This window comes from Humulus lupulus, chromosome 1 (genome assembly GCF_963169125.1).
Source record: "Humulus lupulus chromosome 1, drHumLupu1.1, whole genome shotgun sequence".
NCBI classification, from domain to species: domain Eukaryota; kingdom Viridiplantae; phylum Streptophyta; class Magnoliopsida; order Rosales; family Cannabaceae; genus Humulus; species Humulus lupulus.
In genome coordinates, this window is record NC_084793.1 from 40,116,691 (window position 1) to 40,140,089 (window position 23,399).

Genomic DNA, 23,399 nt, shown 5'->3' on the forward strand with positions numbered 1-23,399 from the left:
TGTTGTCTCTTCAACTCTTCAATGTCTTGTTGCATGGTACTATACTGCCGAGAACTAGAGCCTTCAGTAGCTCTAGAAGTAGATGGTTTTCGCCCCTTTCTCTTCGGCCTTGAGGTCTCAGGCTGTTCATCGGTCGGTGGCAAGGACAGCAGACTCGGATCAACAGGCTCATATCCCAAACCAGTGGGTCGAGGAACACCCCCATAATTCTCATCCTGATGCAACACTGATTGATGACTAATTACTGGAGACTGTTCACAAACTTCATTAACGTTCATTGGCACGCCTTGATCCTTACATAGACTGGTAATTAATGAAGCATGTCCATGACCACCAGATGTGGCCCCTCGCGCAATGTAACTGATACTCTCTGCAATGAGCCTCCCAACATTGATAGACTTGCCCGAACAAATACAATAGAGCAAGTAGAGACGTTCAGTAGTTACTTCCATTTGTTGAGTGGAAGGCATGAGAGTACTAATGACGAACCTATTCCACAGCCTCCCATATGGACTCAAACATGTAGCCCTGATTGATCTTGGAGTAACCATGTCACTCCCCATTTTGTAAGTAGAACCGGGCTTCGTCATTTCCCTTAGGAGCAAATCATAGTCCTTTTCTGCGGCCCCTGCGCGATAATCGTCATCCCATGGATCATTTAGGCCGTAGAAACTGTTGATTACTTGCGGAGAATAGCAAACCTTCTTACCCCGAACTAACATTGTGTGATCATCTCGCTCGACAAAAGCGTTGGCATAAAACTCCCTTACCAAACTGATATTAGCCAAAAGTTTTGGCTCACACAACTGCTTCCAATTCCTATTTATAATCATCTGTGGGAGTATGCCTTCCAATTCACTCGGCCTAAAGTGAGACTCCACAATCAATGTCTTATTTTTAACTATCCATTCCTCAAATTTATTTTGTGCAGCGGGGCTTACGAAGGTATGGGCAATAGTTACATTGGCTCTTTGGACGGTGGACATGGTTTTTGCTTTCTTTGGAGCCATGGAGTAGTTGAATCACAAAAACACAAGGAATAGTCTCTGAACACACTTAGAACCCAAAATCAACTCAGAAACACACAAGAATGTCCAAAATATTCCAAAACCAGTCACTGAGTAATTTTATCGAACACCTAGTGTGCAATCAAGAAAAAGTGGCCAACAATACTCAAACAACCCACAATCTTCCCCAACTGTATAGAATATGCTCCCACGATAATAAAAACAGTAAACAAAAGCCAATCTCACAATAATTTCCACAAATCCGTCCAATGCCCAACACAAAATCTAAGTTCTCAAATTCCTCAATATATCTTTAAACACATAAAAACTCAGCAAAGTACCTTGAAAACTTGAAAATGATGAGGAGATTGGTGGTGAAGCACAGCAATAGTCGGCCCCTTGAGTGCTTAATGAAGATGATTGAGAGAAGTTTTGCTTGAGAGGAAAATAGGGAAAGTTAGGAAGAGGGTTTCGGTTCTGTAAGATGAGGTCGAATGGGGGTTTATTGTTGATATAAACTGAGATAAATGGGTCATGTGCTCCCCACGTGCCTTTTTTTATTTTCAAAAAATTCAACCAGGCGATATATCTCCTATAAGTGGCGATATATCGCCACTTGCTGTATAGCCGAACCATGCCTCTGACTTGCGTGTCGATATTTCGCCTTGACCATCCCCGATATAGCGCAGCCCAATTTCCTTTAGCCGATATATCGCATATATAAGGCGATATATCGCCATAGGCTGTTTACCAAAACGGCGTCTCTGACTTCCTCAGCGATATTTCGCCACTTGTACCGCCGATATATCGCCTTCTCATTCACTGATGCCGATATATCGCCATTGGTAGGCAATATATCTCCTGAGACCGAAAAAAAATTCCAACTTAAAACCAAAAATCCCCTGCAAATCGGTTGTCCAGGCGATATATCGCCTAAACACTGTTCCAAATTATCAACTTTTTTCAAAAAAAAAATTTCACGTTTTTCACAGTTCTACTATACTAAAAGAAATAAAAATATAATGATGTCAAACGAAAACAAAAACAAAAATAAATTACAAAATAATGAGGTGCCTCTCAAGAGCGTTGTCGTTAACGTCATTTAGCCGGACGCTGCTTTTTTTGCCTTCAAGAATCCACCAGAGTAATATTGACCTTCGTCTCAATTTCGCCTCCATAGTAATGCTTCACCCGCTGTCCATTAACTTTAAACGGCGAAGAATCACCTTGTTGAATCTCCAAAGCCCCGTATGGAAACACTTTTGTAACAATGAATGGCCCCGACCAGCGAGACTTTAATTTTCCCGGAAATAACTTGAGACGGGAATTGAATAGTAGCACCTTATCGCCCACTTGAAAAGTCTGATTGACAATATTATTGTCATGCCATTTCTTTGTCTTCTCTTTGTAGATTCTTGCATTCTCATAGGAATCATGACGCAATTCATCTAACTCGTTCAGTTGAGCTAGCCTTAAAGCTTTCGAAGCGGCCGGATTGAAATTCAACTTCTTTAACGCCCACTGTGCCCTATGCTCCAGTTCAAATGGCAAGTGACAAGCTTTACCATATACAAGACGGTAGGGAGAAGTACCAATTGGCGTTTTAAAAGCTGTCCGATAAGCCCACAACGCATCATCAAGCTTATTCGACCAATCCTTTCTATTAACTTGCACCGTCTTCTCTAAAATCAGCTTAATCTCACGATTTTACACTTCCGCTTGCCCATTTGACTGCGGATGATATCCCAATGCCATCTTGTGTTTAATTCCATACTTCTCCATTAAAGAATCAAAAATCTTATTGGCGAAATGAGTCCCTTCATCACTTATAATCGCTCGAGGTGTGCCAAAACGAGAGAAAATATTCTTTTTCAGAAACTTGACTACCACCTGAGCATCATTAGTTGAAGTAGCAACTGCTTCAACCCACTTACTTACATAATCCACCGCCAATAAAATATACAAATTACCGAACGACGGTGGATAGGGTCCCATAAAGTCAATACCCCAAACATCGAATAATTCAACCTCCAATATATTAGTGAGAGGCATTCCATGACGTCTTGAGATATTACCTACCCTTTGACAACGATCACACCGTTTCACAAAGTCATAGCTGTCTTTATACAGAGTAGGCCAATAAAATCCACATTCAAGGACCTTTGCAGCAGTCCTCGCTCCCCCAAAATGTCCACCAGTCGGCGATGCATGGCAATGAAACAAGATGTCCTTCATTTCTCTTTCAGGCACACATCTTCTGATAATTAAATCCGGACATTGTTTGAATAAAAACGGATCATCCTAGTAGTAGTTCTTCACATCATGATAAAACTTTTTCAGTCTCTACCCAACAAATTCCGGTGGCACTACGTTGGCTGCCAAATAATTCACATAATCTGCAATCCATGGCACCAACTCATCCTCCACTGCAAATAATTGTTCATCTGGGAAACTCATTAATCTCTCCTGCAACAAATTCTGACTTATCCCCCAACTCAAGTCTTGATAAGTGATCCGCCACCAAATTCTCTGTACCCTTCTTATCCCGAACCTCCATATCAAACTCTTGTAAAAGAAGTACCCAACGAATAAGTCTAGGTTTAGCATCTTTCTTAGCAATAAGATGCCTGATTGCTGAGTGATCAGTATACACAATAACTTTGTTCCCCATCAAATACAACCTGAATTTATCGAATGCATATACAATGGCAAGAAGTTCCTTCTCAGTGGTGACATAATTCAACTGAGCGCCATTTAGTGTTCTGCTGGCATAATAAATAGTACGAAATACTTTGTCAACACGCTGCCCCAGAACCGCACCCACTGCAAAATCACTTGCGTCGCACATTAACTCAAATGGCTGGTCCCAATCTGGTGAAATTACTATAGGTGCCGACACCAACTTCTGCTTTAGTATCCTGAAAGCTTCAAGACACTTCTCATCAAACTCAAATGGCACCCCATTCATCAACAAAGCCGAGAGTGGCTTAGAAATCCTGGAGAAGTCCTTTATAAATCTTCTGTAAAACCCCGCATGACCAAGGAAACTTCTCACTCCCTTAACTGAAACTGGAGGCGGCAAATTCTCAATAGTAGCAATCTTAGCCCTATCAACCTCAATACCATTCTTAGACACCTTGTGCCCAAGTACTATGCCTTCATTTACCATGAAATGGCATTTTTCCCAATTCAAGACTAGATTCGCCTCTTCACATCTTCTCAGCACAGCCTCCAAATTCCTTAGACAATCATCAAAAGAAGACCCCATCACATAGAAATCATCCATAAAGATCTCAATGCTCCGTTCCACCATATCAGAGAAAATAGCCATCATACACCGTTGAAAAGTAACAGGGGCATTGCACAGACCAAACGGCATACGACGGAATGCAAAAGTACCATATGGGCAGGTGAAAGTCGTCTTTTCTTGATCCTCAGGTGCAATGGATATTTGATGGTACCCTGAATAGCCATCCAGAAAACAGTAATACTGATGTCCAGCCAATCTATCTAACATCTGATCAAGGAAAGGCAGTGGAAAGTGATCTTTTCTGGTTGCTTTGTTCAGTTTACGATAATCTATACAAATCCTCCAACCAGTTACGGTACGCGTTGGGATAAGTTCGTTATTGTCATTTTTCACCACTGTAATCCCTCCTTTCTTAGGGACTACCTGAACTGGACTCACCCAACTACTGTCTGAAATAGGATAGATCACCCCAGCATCTAACCACTTCAAGATCTCCTTCCTTACCACCTTTTTCATTGCTGGATTCAATCAACGTTGTGCTTCAATAGAGGGCTTACTGTCATCTTCCATCAAGATCTTGTGCATAACTGTGGATGGACTTATTCCCTGAATATCTGCCAACGTCCATCCAATTGCCAACTTATGGGTTCTCAACACCCTTAATAATTTTTCCATCTCCTCATTAGAAAGAGAAGAAGACACAATAACTGGTAAAGTCTCCTTCTCACCCAGAAAAGCATATCGAAGATGTACAGGCAATGATTTCAATTCTAACTCTGGAGGTTTATGAACTGATGGTAATGGTCTTTCAGGTCCTTGGCCCAAATCTTCATATTTTCGATTATAAATTGGCCCTTTAGAATTCAACCACTGTACACACTCTTGGACCTCACTGTCTAACTCAGCATCTATATCCCCAATTGTCAAGCTCTTCTGAAGTGAATCCTCCGTGAGATTGATTTCTGCCACCGCTTTCTCTACCATGTCAACTTTGAAACAGCTGTCATTGACGTTTGCAAACTTTAAAGCCTTAAACACGTTGAATACCACTTCTTCACCCTGAACTCGCAGTGTCAGCTCACCTTTCTGAACATCAATCAAAGCCTGCCCAGTAGCTAAAAATGGCCTACCCAGAATGATTGGTACATCCATATCCTCCTCCATATCCAGAACGATAAAATCAGCAGGAAAAATAAACTTATCCACCTTCACAAGAACATCTTCAATAATTCCCCGTGGATGTTTTACCGATCGATCTGCTAGTTGTAGAGTGACGATTGTCGGTCTTGCCTCACCCAAACCCAGTCGTCTGAACACAGTTAAGGGCATCAGATTAATACTTGCCCCCAGATCACATAAAGCGTGCTTACATTCAAATTTGCCAATGGTGCAAGGTATGGTAAATCTCCCCGGATCTCTCAACTTTTGGGGCAACTTCCTCTGCAATATCGCACTGCACTCTTCAGTGAGTGCCACCATCTCATACTCCTCCATCTTTCTTTTCTTTGACAGAATCTCTTTCATAAATTTGACATAACTAGGCATCTACTCTAATGCCTCAACAAATGGAATATTGATGTGCAGCTTTTTGAATACCTCTAAAAACTTAGAAAACTGTTTATCCAGTGTAGTTTTTCTAAGCCTCTAAGGATATGGAACTTGAACTGGCTAACTATCAACAACGGGAGGACACTTGTTTGAACCCTGGTGGTCTTCAGTAACCCCATTCGCTTTTGTATCTGATTTCTCACCCATCTCTTCATTCTGAACCACTGAGTTTTGTACACTGGGCTGCTCCACTTTCTTACCATTCCTCAATGAAATTGCTTGACAGTTCTCTTTAGGATTTACCACGGTATTACTAGGTAAATTCCCTTGCGGTCTGTTATTAAGCATGTTGGCCAACTGACCCACTTATGTCTCAAGGTTTCGAATAGAGGATCTGGTCTCAGTCATGAATTGAGTCTGAGTATTAGTGAAGGTCAACAAGGCTGCTTGCAATTCATTAGGCTTCTCTGGTTGATCTTGCGGTCTAGGCTGGTGTGACGATGAGGCTTGATTCATAGGCTGTTGTGACATGTGTTGCTGGTATGGCCCTTGAAACTGTGACTGTTGGCCCTGATTGTTTCTCCATGAGAAATTTGGGTGATTTCTCCACCCAGGATTATAAGTATTGGAGAACGGATTCTGATAAGGCCTCTGAAAATTACCAACTGCCTGTACCTGAGCCTGATTAACTGGCATATTACCATACATGTTGGCCGCTGTACACTGTTCATACAAATGAGGCCCTCCACATATTTCACACCCTGATTGCATCTGTATAGCCTGGGCTTGAGCTGAGATCTTGTTTTGTTGCAACTGCTTTGTCAGTGAAGCAACCTGAGCAGTTAAAGCAGTGATAGCATCTAATTCATGTACCCCAGCTACTTTTCTCTGTGAAGTATCTCGTTCGGCAGGCCACTAATAATTGTTCATAGCCATCTCCTCTAACAATTCATATGCCTCATCAGCCCCTTTACTCATGAAAGCACCACCTGCTGCTGCATCTATTATAGTGCAAGTAGTACCGCAAAGCCCATTATAAAAATTGTGGACTAACATCCACTTCTCTATACCGTGATAAGGGCATTTCCTGAGCAGTTCTTTGAATCTTTCCCATGCATCGTACAATGACTCTCCCTCATTCTGATAGAAGTTATTGATTTCTCCCCTCAACTTAGCAGCTTTTGCAGGAGGAAAGAACTTTGAGAGAAACTTCTGAGCTAGTTCCTCCCATGTATTGATTGAGTTGGCCTGTAGAGAAATAAGCCAACTTTTTGCCCTGTCCCTTAGTGAAAAAGGGAACAATCTCAGCCTTATTGCATCATCGCTCACCCCATTAAACTTAAGCGTTGCACACAGCTCAAGGAAATTCACTATGTGCAAGTTAGGATCCTCATTCGGGAGACCACCAAACTGGACAGAAGTCTGGACCATTTGTATCATCGCCGGCTTAATCTCAAAGTTATTGGAAGTAACAGTCGGCGGCCTAATGCACGAGTGCACTCCTGTGACAGCAGGGAGCACATAATCTCTTAATGCTCGCACATTTTGGTCCTGAGCGATGTGATTTTGACCATCATTATTGTTAACCCCGTCTCTTTGGTTGGCAGCCATTGATGCTTCCAACCTCTTTTTCCTTCTGTTTTGTCTGCAGGATCTTTCGATTTTAGGATTAACAGGCACTAGATTTGCAGATCCTTCACGTCGCATACAAAAGATTCACCTATTAAAACAAAATGCGACAACTTGGATTAGTTCAAATAATAAAAACAGCCAAATTAGAATAAAAATTAACTATTTTGATATTAATAGAATATCAATTCCCCGGCAACGGCGCCAAAAACTTGTTGCGAATTTTTTCTATTGCGCAAGTATACGCAATCGAATAAACAAGTAATAGTAGTGGAAATATATTATCGTTCCGACAGGGAATTGATTTAATAATTACCAATAGCAAACTTTTATTTCTATTTGACTAATAAAATTTTAATGACAATTAACAATGAATAATAAACTAAGACAGCACAATTTAATTAACGAAATTTAATATAAGCGAAAGATTAGAGTATTCTAATTTCATCAACCTTCAGTTCTATTCAATCAATAATACAGCTAATATGTTTCTTTGATCTATGGTTATAGCAAGTTTACTATTGACAATTCTATTCTTTCTCAAGATATAAAATATTTAGTTTACCTGTGAATTTTCTACATGTCTGTGATAAATTCTACACATAAACCGCATTAAGAACAAAAACCTAATTGCTACACAAACCAATTTGATACTTTCGTTCTAAATTGAAATCTATGTCTATTGTCTAGAGCTATTCCAATTCTCACTTTTCAGATATTGAATTAAAACCAATAATCATGCAACAGATGGCCAATCAATTACAAGCATTAAACATAAGAACAATAGATAACCATAAATTCAAAGATTCATAGAAATTGCATTAAAGACGAAAAGAATATCCAGTGACTACATTAAAATACTCAAAATAAAAATTTAGTTCATAATATTAAACTTCATCACACAATCTAAAATTCAAAAGCATAAATAAACACAAACAAAATAAACGTGGATTCTTCTCTGTTTCTTTCCCTTTGCCGTCAGAATGCTTCCTCCTTTTTTGTCCCTTTCGATCTTCTTTTTATTCTTTTTACAAAAATCCCAAAACCTACGAATTTCCATGAAAATTTCCAAAATTGCCCTTGTGCCGATATATCGCCTATGATGCTGCGATATATCGCATGGCGAATGTTCTCGATAAAAACGCGAGTTTCTGATGTCGTTCTGTTTAAGCCGAAATTTGGAATTCCACAAGCGGCGATATATCACCCAAGACAGGTGATATATCTCCTGTACCATATTTCCAAATATTAGCCAATTTTTGGCTACTAAAACAAACATTTATCCAAATTCTCGAACAAATCAGAATTATAACGACCAACTGCACAAGTTCACCAAACAGATTAAATAGAAACTTCCTCTTGAGAAAAACAACCAAATCAATCTGAAAATGTTATAAATAAGCGTATATTTTGTACGCTTATCAGTCCACTTAGTGCTATTATTAATATTGAGTCTCAAAGCCGTGATCAAAGAACTAGGGTTCTATAGTTTCAACAACTTTGGGAGAATTACAATAAAATGATGGATAATCGCACTATAGCTCTCTCTCTCTCAATATTCAGGGAAAAGATTCAAAGATCAAAAGTCCCCTCCTTGAGCTATTTCATGCATATTTATAGGCTCAAGGGGGGTTACATGGGTCATTGGGCCTTAATTCCCATTAATATCTGTGTATCACGGCAATAAAGAGGAAATATTCAATGTAATTATTATAAGATTACAATCTTAGAAGGAAATAAACCGAATCATACGACTAGCCTGGTCGTACCTTATAGTCAGAGTTAATGAAGCAATGCGCATCTGGTCGATAACCGAACAACACCTTTTCACTTCAATTCTGCCACATGTCAACCACGTGTGAGAAATCCTTGTCACGTCATCAATAGCCATTTTTGGGTAAACATTTGTCCCCCAAGTTTACTTTGTTGCGACCAGCATAAAGTAAACTTAGGAAATTGACCTTTCGTATGCCCCATAAAACCTATCAGAGTCGTCATGCCTCTTCGAAAAAAGTAACCAATCATGTCCAATCAGGCATTTTCATCTTTCCAATAACTTGTCTGGCGGCTATTTCAATCCCCCATGTTTTGAAAAAGGTAATTCAGGATTACTCCTTTTTTCGTGTCGCAATCACTATAAATAATACCCCAAACTCATGTTTTAACTTTTTACCTTTCACTTGTCATCTCCTTCTCAAGAACTCCAAAGAAATTCAACTTTCAGAGCCTAGAAATCCCAGGTGCTTTCATCGCTGACCTAAGGAATCTCCGTTCAGACGTTCAAAGCTTTCATTTTTCACACTCCATCTTTCATCCAAGTAAGTTTTACGGACCTTTCAGTTGTTTGAGCTGTCATGCAAAGTTGTTTTTTATTCGTTTCGTAGTTGAGTTCTTGACTGTTCTTGACCGAAACTGTCTTGGGGAAATGGGTATGTTCGATGCGCGATAAGGTAGTGAAATAACACTTCATAGGAATTAGGAGTCAGTTTGGTAGTCGAGATTGTAGATTTAGGGCGTAAAATCAAAGTAAAAATTCGATTTTTATGCTAGTTGAAAAACTGGGTTTTTCTTGCCCTCTCGGAGTCGAAAAAGTTTTCCTTGAAAAACTTTTTACTTCCGCTTTTTAATCTATTTCTCAAACTACTCGTAAGAAACTTCATGTTTTTTCCAGAATGTTGTTGGTTGTATAAAAGCTTAACTTTTATACGCGAGCAACGTTATTCCTACATTCAACACAAGTCTTTAGACTAAGTTCTCATCTCCCCTTTTCTGTTCGCAGATTTTGATGCAAGATCCATGGGGAGATGAGAGACCAATTGACGACGACCTGCTCGCTCAACTGCTCGCGGATGCAGAACAGCCGTCGTGACTTATTCTGGACATCCTTTTTTCTCGAACATCACCCAACAGACCTCAGTCAAACCTTTCAGCCATGGGTAGAGTAAAATCCACTGCCCAGAAAAAGAAAAATAAACCTTCTGAACACCAGCCTGCTCCACATGCAGAAATTCCCTCGACTAGCGGTAGAGCTGAGAGTACTCCCGAGCCAGGAATCCAAACTCACGCCCAACTTCGAAGTGCCACTCGACCAGATGTCAAATGGTACGTCACCCCTCCTAGTTGAGTAATGATTAGGATGATCGCCAATTATATCAAGAAGTATGGGCTCCCTGGGGTGACCCTAGTCCAACCCACGAGAGACCAAAGGGAGAATCTGCCGAGAGGTGCGTATAGCGCCTGGTCGAGATACCACATCGAGGCAAGAACGATCCTACCTCTCCATCCTTTTTTCTAAGGAGTGGCCAATTACTTTGGGGTCGCTCCTTTTGAAATCACCCCAAACGGATATATAATGCTCTTTGCACTCTATATCCTCTATAGCCATAAGAAGTGGTCGGTCCCCACACCACACGAGGTCAACTACTTGTTCGACCTAAAATCCAACCCCAACCAAGACAACACGGGGTTCTTCCACTTCTGCCACCAAGAAACAGGTCGCACTTTCCTGACTGACACTACTTTTATCTCGAATGTGGGGATGTACCATCTGGAGTACTTTTTGACTGCTGACATGTTCGCGAACAACTTGGCCTTCACACAAGGAGGTAAAGTCTTTGCACCCTTGGTCGTATATTTTTCTTCTTTAAGTCTTCCTGCATTTCCCTTAGAAATTTAGTGCACTTTAGGCCCTGGTTGCGACCAGACCCTACTCCAGACATGGAGGTCTGATCAGCCTTCCTGGCCAGTATGACCGACATAGAGAAAAGTGTCAAACAGCTGGTCACCGAGGCCAATCTGAGACTGGTCGGCCTTCTGGCACCTCACCAGGATGTGAGGGAAACTACTGCGGAGAGTACCACCGGCACTGAGGTTCCCGAGCAGCAACAAGATGTGTCACAACCTCTTCCGAGGAGGGCAACTGGGGTGACCATCAATGAGCCAACTGGTGCCCCCCGACCTGCTGCTGCACCGGCCCCTCTAGGGAAGGGAAAGAAGAAGGCCACAGAGCCTATTCTTGAGTCATCGGACGAGAACGGTACTGATTTTATGCTTTTAGATAGTCTGCCTATCCCCTGTCACCTCTTCGACGGAGATGGCAACTTTAATTACCCTCCTGCTTTAAATTCCGGTTTCTTCAGGCCAGAGAGTGAGTGTAGCACTAGTAAAGTAAATAGTGTAGCGGCTAGTAATTGTAGCTCGGGTATTATACTTTTAATTTATCTGCCCTTGTTTCATAGACTTAGCAAGTTCCTTTTATTATATTGCTTGACTGTTCGCTTGTTTCTTTTTTGCAGACATGCCTGCCAAACGCACTTTTGATTTGTACACAAAATCAGTGAGCAAGAAAAAGTCCCACAAGCGCCAGTCTAGGGAGGGCTGCAACAATCACCTCGCGAAGAAGCCTCAAACAGACGACCCTCCTGCGCCTACTCCCACGATGGAGACAACTCCTCCACCAGCTCCCACTAGGGAGGCAACTCCAACAAACCCAGATCCTCCGCCTCTGGTCGAACAGACTCCTCCTCCAGCTCCAGTCGATCCCACGCCTCCAGCATCCACTGTCCAGCATTCGGCTGGTCGCCAGGAAGAGACCTCGGGAGATGACCTCACGGGCGTGGTGCTCAACTCAGCCAAAGATAGGCTGTCGAGAATAACAAAGCATCGACACAGTTGGGAGGCAATCCAAGAGATCGGCTCTATGGGGGTCGACCAAGTCCTCAGCCGCACACTGAATGAAGTGCTCACTGTAAGTTGTTTTCTTTATTATACTTTATGAATTTTCTTTTTAACTTGCTCTTATTTACAACCTTTTTTCTGATTTCAGGGGGTGCTTACCCTTACTTATGGTTGGAGGTTCTCGAGGACACAAAATGCTCAATTTGAGAAGAGACTTGGCGATCAGCTTAGTGCTGCTGAGGCTCGATATACCGAGCAACTCAAGACGGCAGAAGCTTCCTATGCCGAGCAGCTGAAGTCGGTCGAGGCGAAGCATTCTGATGCCCTTAGGGAGGCCGAGGCGAAGTATATGGAGGCCCTCAAGGAGGCTGAGGCAAAACACCTTGAGGCACTGCAGCTAACTGAGGCCAAGATCGCTTCTCTCGAAGAGGAGGTGAAGAGGAAGGATGCAAGTATTGCCAAGATCACTGCATCCAAGGAGCAGTACAAGGAGGTCTCGCTCATGAATTACTGGGAGGTCCACAAGCTTCAAGATGAGTTGGGGATAAGCCGCAATGAAGTTGCTGCACTGGAGTAATAGAATGCCTGGAACCTTGAAGTTTACGAAGGGGCGGCGTTTGAGAACTTTTACATGTTCTGGAAGAACAACCTCAATGCTAACTTCTCTTATCTCCCATACCATATCAGGGAGGTGGAGCTAGCCAGGTGCACTACTCGCTTGGAGGAAGAAACTATTCCAAGGTCTCCAGAGATTTCTTTAGTGACCGGGATCGAGGACACCCGGGAAGAAGCTGGAGATGCAGTCGATCAGCAGCAAAAATTGCCACAAGATCCCCTGGCTACTTCATAATTATCTTTTTATTTTTTGAACTACATGACCTACGGGCCATGATGTAAAAACAATTTCATTTATGTTTTAACTTTTATTGCTGCACGGGCATCTTTTCTCTTTTTATTGGACATTTACATCCGACCAGTAAGTGCTCGCGGTGTAAAAGGTTTCTTTTTGATATTACAATACCTGCATTTTATTAGAACATCTGTTCGCATGACCGAACTTAGCATAATACTTTGGATTAATTTAACAAAATAAAACATTTTGAAAAATACTCTAAGTACCTTAGCATGCTTTCACTTATTTTGCTCATGTATTTACATACCTTTCGATATGTGTTGCTTACTAGATGCCTTATATCCCCCCCAAGTGATTGAGGAGCTTTAGGTCCTTAGTCACTTGCCTTGACCAGAACCTGCTCGAACATTACTGCTCGGAATAAAGGAATTAAAACGATGATACAGCAAAACAACACACGTAATGAGCAAATACTTGTAATAAATACAATAATTGGCAAGAATGATTGGCTGTGCACAGTCCCTTATATTTCTCATAATAAATGGACAAACCGTGTCTGTACGAGTGATCAATAAGATCTTACACTTATAAGCGATAAGTCACGTAAAATGACCAACCCTTTTTCATAACTTGTAAAAAGTAAAATTGATACAAGCCAATTCTTTAAGAAGAATTGTTCCCTGATAGTACTTGCGTAGGTGTTCTCCATTCCAATAGCGAGGAATGAGATCTCCATTTAAGCGAGCAAGTTTGTAGGTGCATGGATGGAGGACTTCTTCAATCTGGTATGGCTCTTCCCAATTAGGTCCGAGTACTCTAGCAACCTGGTCGCGGGTGTTTAGGAAAACTCTTCGAAGTACCAGATCTCCGACATTAAATTGTCTTTCACGCACTTTAGAGTTGAAATACCGGGTGACTTTTTGCTGGTAAGCAGCTACTCGGAGTTGGGCTTGCTCACGTTTCTCATCGATCAAGTCCAGGGATTCCATCAATAGCTGGCTGTTAGAGCCTTGATCTTATGTTATTCTGCGATGCGAGGGTGGATCTAACTTAACGGGCAACATAGCCTCATACCCATAAGCCAAAGAGAATGGAGTATGGCCTGTTGTTGTTCGATGGGAAGTTTTGGATGACCAAAGGACTTCAGGCAATTGTTCTGGCCATGCCCCCTTAGCATCTTCTAGTCTTTTTCTCAGAGTATCCTTTAGCGTTTTATTGACTGCTTCGAATTGCCCATTTTCTTGGGGATGAGCGACTGAAGAAAAGCTTTTGATAATCCCATGCCCTTTGCAAAAGTCCGTGAATAGATCGCTATCAAATTGCGTTCCGTTGTCTGAGACGATTTTCCTCGGCAATCCATGTTGACACACGATGTTTTTTATCACAAAATCCAGCACTTTCTTGGTCGTTATTGTTGCAAGTGGCTCGGCTTCGACTCATTTAGTGAAATAGTCAACGGCAACAACAACATACTTGACGCCGCCCTTTCCTGTGGGTAAAGATCTGATTAAATCTATACCCCACACTACAAATGGCCACGGACTTTGCATCTGTTTCAGTTCATTAGGGGCTGCTCGTGGAATTTTGGAGAACCTCTGACATTTGTCGCACCTCCGCACAAATTCCATCGAGTCTTCATTCATTGTTGGCCAGAAATACCCTTGCCTCAGGATCTTTTTCAACAAACTTTGCCCCCCAGCGTGGTCCTCGAAAAAGCCTTCGTGTACCTTTTTCATCAATTCTTTGGCCCTTTCTTTTGAAATACACCTGAATAGTGGCATTAAGTATCCCCTTCGGTACAAGATTCCATCGACCAGGATATACCTGGCAACCTGTTGCTGGAGGGTCCTAGCTTTGTTTCTGTCCGTTGGTAACACACCTTGCGTCAGATACTCTACATATGGTGCCATCCATGTATCCACCATCTGGATCACCAGAGTGGTCTCCTCTGCTCGGATGCTTGGCACAGATAGACGCTCAACTGGTACTACGTTTAGAGTTTCAGCATCCTTCGCACTTGCTAACTTGGCCAAAGCATCAGCGTTTGAATTCTGGTCACGAGGTACTTGCTGAAGGGTGTACTTGTCAAACTGTGCTAATAAATCATTTTTTTTTGTTTAAATAGGCAACCATCTTTAAACCTCGTGCCTGGTATTCTCCTGTGACTTAATTTACCACCAGCTGTGAGTCACTATAGATGTCAAGTTCCTTTATATTCATGTCCCTGGCTAATTGTAACCCAGCGAGCAACGCTTCATACTCAGCCTCGTTGTTGGAAGCAGTAAAATCAAACCTGATTGCAAAGTGAAATCGATGCCTTTCAGGCGTAATCAGAATCACCCCCGGGCCTGCATGATGCTCATTGGAAGAGCCATCTGTAAATAACTTCCATGAGGGAGGTTAGTTTTGAGACTCAAGCTCATCAGGCTCTTCGGTCTGCTCGCTATCTGTAAGTTCAGTGAACTCTGCAATGAAGTCAGCCAGGGCTTGCCCTTTTATCGCTGCTCGCGGCAAGTAAGAGATATCGAACTGCCCAAGTTCAACTGCCCATTTCAATAATCTTTCCGCAACCTCTGGCTTTTGTAGAACTTGTCATAGAGGCTGGTCGGTCAAAACCATGATTGGGTGAGCTTGAAAGTAAGGCCGCAGCTTCCTTGAGGCCAAAATTAAACAATAGGCTAACTTTTCAATTGGTGGATATCGTAGCTCCGCTCCAATTAGCCTCTAGCTTACATAATAAACAACCTTCTGCACGCCTTCTTCTTCCCTTACTAGGACAACACTAGCAGCATATTCCGTAATCGCCAAGTAGACAAACAAAGTCTCCTCATCGATCGGATTTGATAGGATGGGTGGTTGCGCCATGTGAGTCTTTAATGCTTGGAAAGCCTGCTCACACTCCCCCATCCATTCAAATTTTTTGTTGCCTCTAAGTAGATTAAAAAATGGAACGCACTTGTCTGCTGATTTCTAAATAAATCTACTGAGAGCGGCAATTCTTCCGATCAAACTTTGAACATCCTTAATATTTGTTGGCGATTTCATATCGATCAAGGCTTTGATTTTCTCGAGATTGGCTTCAATTCCTCTCGATTTAACTATAAATCCCAAGAACTTCCCTGATCCTACTCCGAAGGAGCATTTGAGGGGATTCAGCCTCATCTGATATTTGTTCAAGACGTTGAAGCATTCCTGCAAATCCTCTATATGCCTTTCTGCCTTCTTTGACTTAACCAGCATGTCATCAACATAGACCTCCATGTTTGTGCCGATCAGCTCCTTAAACATGTGCTTAACTAGTCGCTGGTAAGTCGCACCAGCGTTTTTCAAACCGAAGGGCATTACTTTGTAACAGTAAAGCCCTGTGTCAGTCCAAAAGCTAGTGTGATCCTCATTAGGAGGATGCATACTAATCTGATTATACCCGGAGTATGCATCCATAAAAGAGAGAATCTCATGCCCTACAGTGGCATCGACCAATTGGTTGATCGTAGGGAATAGGAAACAATCCTTGGGGCAGGCTTTATTGAGCTCTGTGAAATCCATGCATGTTTGCCATTTTCCATTCAGCTTAGGAACTAGCATGGGATTAGAGACCCACAATGGATAAAACGCCACCCTGATGAACCCATTCTCCTTCAGCTTCTTGAGTTCTTCTTTTAGGGCCTTTGATTTATCTTTATCGAGCAACCTTCTTTTCTGTTGCACTGGTGGAAAACTCTTTTCGATGTTTAGGACATGGCTGATGACTGCAAGGTCTATTCCAACCATGTCTTTGTGCAGCCAGGCAAAGACTTCTTGGTTCTTCCTCAAAAACTCAATCAGTGCTTGTTTCGTTGTTGTCTCTAAGTTTTTACCGACTTTCACAACCCTGGTCGGATTTTCTTCATCGAGTTGGACCTCTTCAAGGTCCTCGATGGGTCCTATTTCCTCCTAAAAATCCCTAAAGCGAGGATCCAAGTATCTATCCTCACTTTGGACAACGCCCTATTTGGTGACATTATCACCTGACTGAGCCTGAACATCAACTGCCATTTCCAACTCCTTTCCGGAAACATCTCTTGACACACCTTTCTTTGCTTTAGTTATCGAGGCGTTGTAGCATTCCCTTGCTTCTCGCTGATTTCCCAATACGCATCCTACCCCTGCGTCTGTTGAGAATTTCATAGAAATGTGCCATATTGAAGTGACGGCTCGTAGGTCGACCAGAATTGGCCTCCTAATTACAGCATTGTATGCCGAAGGACAATCAACTACTATGAAAGTAGTGAGTAATGGCCTGTTAGCAGGTGTAGTACTTGCTGTAACTGGAAGCCTAATCGACCCAGTTGGAGCGAGCCCTTTGTTGGAAAAACCATAGATGGTTTGGTTGCATGGCTCCAAGTCCTTGACGGACAGCTTCATTCTTAGTGAAGACTTGTATAGGATGTTGACCGAGCTTCCTGTGTCAACCAACACCCTCTTCACCATCATGTTGGCAATTTTCATGTCCACGACCAGTGGATCGGAGTGTGGGAATCATACGTGTTGGGCATCGTCTTCAGAGAAGGTTATTAATTCCTCCTCTGTTCGAGCCTTCTTTGGTGCTTGATCCTCCACACTCATCATCTCGATGTCCTGGTCGTGGCGTAAGGTTTGAGCATATCGTTCCCTTGCCTTCCCACTATCCCTTGCAAGGTGTGGGCCTCCACAGATGGTGAGTAAAGTGCCTGCCACAGGAGCTGGTTGTAGAGGTGGCGAGCACTGGCGTGCAGGCGGCTGCTCGTTGCCACCTTGAGCTTCTCGTTGAGACCCTCCTGCGGCTCGCACATATCTTCTTAGATGTCCCTGCCTAATTAGGAACTCAATCTCGTCTTTCAACTGGTTGCATTCGTTGGTGTTGTGCCCATAGTCATTGGGAAAATGACAGAACTTCGTCATATCTCTCTTGGAGATATCTTTCCTTATAGGTGCGGGTTGTTTGTAAGGCACGCTTGAGCTGGTCACCTAGCAGACTTCCGCTCGGCTTTCGACAAGGGTTGTGTAGTTGGTGAATCTCGGCTCGTATCGACTGCCTTTGGGGTGTTTATTTTCAGAAGCTGAGGGTTCATTGTTCGCCCATTTTCCACCGTTCGTACCATTTCCATTCCCGTTGCCCTTGCCCTTGTCATTTCCATTTTGGTTTTCTGACCCATTGGCAGCCTTGGCGGGTTCTTCCTTTGGCCCCTTGTATTTTGTTGGCGATTTCCCCTCATTGGCAGTCGCGTCTTCGAGCTTGATATATCAATCAGCCCGATCCAAAAACTCCTGGGTACTTTTTACCCCATTCTTTCTGAGGCTACTCGAGAGGGGTGAATGGCGCCTAACCCTAGTAGTTGGAGCCATCATCTTACCTTCATCACCTACTGTCTTGGCTCCAGCTGCTGCTCGCATGAAGCGTTGGACATATTCCTTTAAGGGATCTCCCTCCTTCTGGCGTATCTTGACCAATTGATTAGCTTCTGTGGGGTGTACGCGACCCACGTAGAATTGTCCGTAAAATTCCTTTACGAACATCTCCCAAGATACTATACTAGCAGGAGGGAACTTAAAGAACCACTCTTGGGCGGTGTCAAATAGTGTCACAGGGAAGATCCTATAGTGGGCATCTTCCGACACTTTCTATACATCCATTTGTATCTCAAACTTGTTAACGTGAGATACTGGGTCTCCGTACCCATCAAAGTTCGCCAGTGTTGGCATCTTGAATTTACTGGGGGTTTTAGTTGCAGCAATCCTTTGTACAAAGGGAGTGCCCCTCCTCCTATTGTACTCTATATGGGACGTTCGTCCCCTGACCAGCTGTTGTACTGCCTGGTTAAAGCATCAATCTGAGCTTGCACCGCTTCTGGGATCGCAGGGGCGACCGATGCTCGGGGAGCGTACTCATCATGCCTTTCCCGACGGTCATTGAGTATGTCCCTTAAGTCGTCATCCCTACGTCTCTGCTCGCTAACTCCTAGCCGATCAAAGATGTTCTACTGCCTGGGTTTCCCCTCAGCGTTATGGCTAGCTGGCGTATTTTCTCTAGGCGGGGGGCTTTTGCCTCAACCTCTTTCCACATTCCTCCAACCAGAATTTCCTCTACCGGAATCGGATTCATTATAGTCATGGCCATCTCTAAACTGTGGCTGACTATGGCGTGATCGGCTGTTCACACTATTTCCTCCTCGGGCTGGCATTTCTCGAGCATCAGGGGGAGGCCTGCGATGGTCATTGGGTCCTCGTGCATTGTTATGTTGTGGGGGGCCCCTGGCCGCAGAGTCTGACTCGATGTTCCTTCTGTTGGCAGAAGGATGCTGTCCCCTGCTCTGTAGATTCGTCTCTTCATCCCCTGGGCATCTAGGGCTGCTGGGCGGCTGCCCGACCCTATTCTGCCTTGGGCCTTGGGGATTGCCTCGACCAACCTGAGATGGAGGCTGCTGCTCAGGATCCCTAGCTGGGACATCATCCTGAGCCACAGGTGGCTACTCCGGCCTTTGAGGGCTTGCTGGCTGGAGGGGAGGACTAGGATTGGGAGCCCTCTGAGGTAGTGCACTCGGTGGCTGATTTGGCTGAGAGGCTGGCACAGCCTGACTCCGAGCCAATTGGATGGTTTCTTCGAGAGTGGCCATGGCATCCCTCTGCCGACGGTCCATGTTTGTCTGCCTCTCACTCAACTCCTGGCGCTAGCATTCAATTTCCCTCTGCTACATCGTCATTGTCTCTGCAGCATTCTCCTGATTGGCCCTCAGATTAGCCAACTCGTCCTGCAACACTCCCTGTGTTGCCCTCAGTGTTTTAGAATCTAACTTCTCATCTTCAAACTCCAAGTGTGGTACATTCTCAGCCACATTTGGGGGAGGAGGTTGGGATGATGCAGTGCCAGGGGTCTGTCTAGCCTTCTTGGATGTCTTCCCCATTAGATTTTCTTACAGTTTTTTTATCAATCTCTCAATGAAAGCACTAGAATGTTGACCCTCGATTTGGCCAACGACACGGAGTCAAATATACGACAGAAAATGAGACTACAATTAAGAGTTTAATCTAATGGAAAAGAAGAAAACACCAACGATTTATAGTGGTTCGGCCCCAATGAATGGTAATGACCTACTTCCACTTCGTGTTATTATTAATATTGAGTCTCAGAGTCGTGATCAAAGAACTGTGGTTCTTGAGTTTCAAAAACTTTGGGAGAATTAAATAAAACAATGGATAACTATAGCTCTCTCTCTCTCTCTCAATATTCAGGGAAAAGATTCAAAGATCAAAAATCCCCTCCTTGAGCTATTTTATGCATATTTATAGGCTCAAGGGGGGTTACATGGGCCATTGGACCTTAATTCCCATTAATATCCGTGTATCACGGCAATAAAGAGGAAATATTCAATGTAATTATTATAGGATTACACTTTTAGAAGGAAATAAACCGAATCATATGACCAGCCTGGTCGTACCTATTAGTCAGACTTAATGGAGCAATGTGCATCTGGTCGACAACTGAACAACACCTTTTCACTTCAATTCTGCCACGTGTCAACCACGTGTGAGAAATCCTTGCCACGTCATCAACAGCCGTTTTGGGGTAAACAAGTTGCAACTCCAATTTTTTACATGACAGTGTATAATGTAGTTATAAGGGACTTGTCACAAATTTTCAAGAAATTTTGAATAGTTTAGGATGCTGCAATCATAATTCAAATAGCTTGTTGCATGCGTGCTTATTTCAATATTTATACACTCATGCAACATGTTGTTTGAATCCTGATTAATTATAAGCACGCGTGCAACAAGCTATTTGAATCTTGATTTCAGCATCTTAAATTTTTTGAAAATTTGCAGGAAGTCCATGTAACTACAATATACAATGTCATGTAAAAAAAATGTAGTTGCAACTTATCCATGTACCAAAAATATCAAAATTACCTATAGGTAATGGTTAAAAATAATTACTACGAAAGTGGGACACATATATGTACATGCATATATATATATATATTTGTTGTCCATATTTTTCACCTCTGACACGTGGCAACCCCCAATGGTTGGCTAGGACGTTTGTGGATATCCTTGGGGGATGTTATTGTCTGAGGCCTATAGTCGGAGCAACGGTCTTCCAAGGTGAGTCCTTGTCTTTGACAGTGGGTTGTGGGTGCCTTGGTAAGTTACTCCCTGATGTTCAGTCTTGGAATTGGAGGATCACCAACTCGTACAGTTAAGACGAGGGGTCTCGTCTCTCAATCGCCTCCCAAGTCCGAGATTCTAGTCCTTAGACCTAAGACAAGGAGCAATGTGTCAGTAGGTGTGGGTTTTCAGAGTCAGAGGATCATCTGACAACCTTTATGAGAAATCCTTCAATAGTGTTGTTGAGTGTACGACTCGAAAATTCGCACACCCACTATGCCACTTGACATGGAAATACGTACAACATGTCCTGACAGTCCCAGGGGGAATGTTCCCCGTAAAGTGGTTATCTTTATACAGTGGGCCCCGCAAATCTCGTTTGGGGCTTAGTCTTTATTCAATGTAGCCCAATGCATTAAATTGGTATTAATCCCTCAATAATGGGAAAAATGTGTATTAATTACTTATGATTAGTATTAATGACCCCAACCTCTATAAATAGGGTTGGGGGTCTCATTGTAAAGGGTTTGGTTTTTTATAGAAAGAAAACTACTTGTACTCAGAGCAATCTAAACGCTACCAGAGAATACATCATTGAAGCTTGGAATCCTCCTAATACCAGAGACTCGTGGACTAGGGTTCTTTTATAACCTGAACCACGTAAAAATCCTTGTGTTCTTGCAGTTATTTCTTTAATCTATCTTACTAAGGTTGATAGCGAAAAAGGCAATCAACATTTTGGTGCTTTCATTGAGAGCTTGAAGAAAGCATTTGAAACATTCACAATCATGTTGACTACATGAAGAAAGGTTACAGTTGAGGTGCTCCCTCCTACCGGAGTTGAAGGAGGAGAACACAGTAGGCAACCACCTCAGAACGTACCTGAAATGATGGAGGACTACGATGAGTACGCTGAGTACGACAGCAAAGATAATGGTGTCGACCAGGGGTAATATGAGGATGAATATCCTCAGCCATGGAGGCAGAAGAGACGCTGAAGGTGATGGTGCTCCGTGAGCAGGTGGCTACCCAACAGCAAAAACTTGATGCTCAAGAAGGTAACATCGCTGCCCTTCAGGATATGGTACTTGCCATGAAGGCCACTTTTGCAGCCCAAGGGTTGCGAGTGGACCCCAATGGCAATGTGCAAGCTGGGCACCCAAAAGGTGTTCCACTTGCGTACCCCGTTGGAATGCCACCTGTCAATGCAGCTGATGTGCCTCCTGAGCACCCGACGGCAGAGGCGCGAGATCCGCCAACTGGGATGCCCGCCGGGAACCCAGCAGAAGTTGGATCCTTAGCACCACCGCAGGACCGTGGTAAAGGAAAGGCCAATGATAACCCTACTTCAAAGCATAAGAGGGCCTGTCAAGAGCTCGAAGGTCATCAGGCTCAGCAGTAGGCAGGTAAAGGTAATGAAACAAGGGCCCGAGGACACCGCCAAGCAGACATGGCCCGTGGAGCTCGGGGCCCTCCACCCCGACGTGCCCATACATACCGCGCGAGGCCTGGAGTTGGTGTCCCTTCGAGACTTAACCAGTCCAACAGGAATAATCGCCCAAGGAATGCCCCACAAAATTGAGAACGAGACATTAGTATCTCGGTAAATGAAAATGAGTCTGATGGAGAGACTGATGTGGCTCACCCAGGAGATAACTGTGTGTTCCAAGGACAAGCCAACCTGCGAGACAATCTCAATGCGGCCGGAGTATGTGAGCCTGCTGGTAGAGGCTTGTCAGACCTCCGAGATAATCTCAACGCTCGGAGAAGAGATTGCCCGACCCAGAGTATCAACCAGGATCGCGACCCTCTCCGAGTGGAATTAGAAATTCTGAAGCAAATAATGCTCAGAATGACCAGGCGACAAGGCCACATGTAACGCCCCACGTCACTATGGCTACTTTCTGGAATGACGACTGGCCCTACAAACCAACACGAGTCTTTCCAGCATGCTTTGTCCTCACTCGCACGCTTCTTGGGAAAACTTCCCAGGAGGTCACCCATCTTGAGATTACTCCAGGTCAAGCATGCTTAACTTTGGAGTTCTCAAGTGATGGGCTACCGAAAATAAGATGCATCTTGTTAATATAGGTAGTACCCATCAATCCATTTAAGCCCTCTTCAACTGTGTAGTCCCAGACCTACACAGTCTTAGAATCATCACACTTGACCTTCCCCAGATGGTGTGGGATTGCACAACTTTACCCAGTCTTTCCCCCTACGGATCACGGGATACTGACTATCACAATCACCCCCAGGAGTCTGACGTCCCCATCGGCCACACTTCTGGCTGGGTCAAGGCACTGATACCATT

General features: G+C 43.4%; 1 protein-coding gene and 1 non-coding gene across 2 annotated transcripts; one reads left to right on the plus strand and one right to left on the minus strand.

Moving 5' to 3' along the window:
• Nucleotides 1-5,925: 5,925 nt before the first annotated feature.
• LOC133813804 (uncharacterized) lies at nt 5,926-7,512 on the minus strand. The gene is made up of 3 exons (XM_062246881.1): nt 6,763-7,512; nt 6,245-6,639; nt 5,926-6,139 (listed from the first exon to the last, which is right to left on the minus strand). The coding sequence occupies exons 1-3, from the start codon at nt 7,510-7,512 to the stop codon at nt 5,926-5,928; spliced, it is 1,359 nt and encodes a 452-aa protein (XP_062102865.1).
• LOC133813317 (small nucleolar RNA R71) lies at nt 6,872-6,978 on the plus strand. Its single transcript, XR_009884341.1, has one exon. It is a non-coding gene; the product is annotated as a small nucleolar RNA R71 (small nucleolar RNA).
• Nucleotides 7,513-23,399: the final 15,887 nt, after the last annotated feature.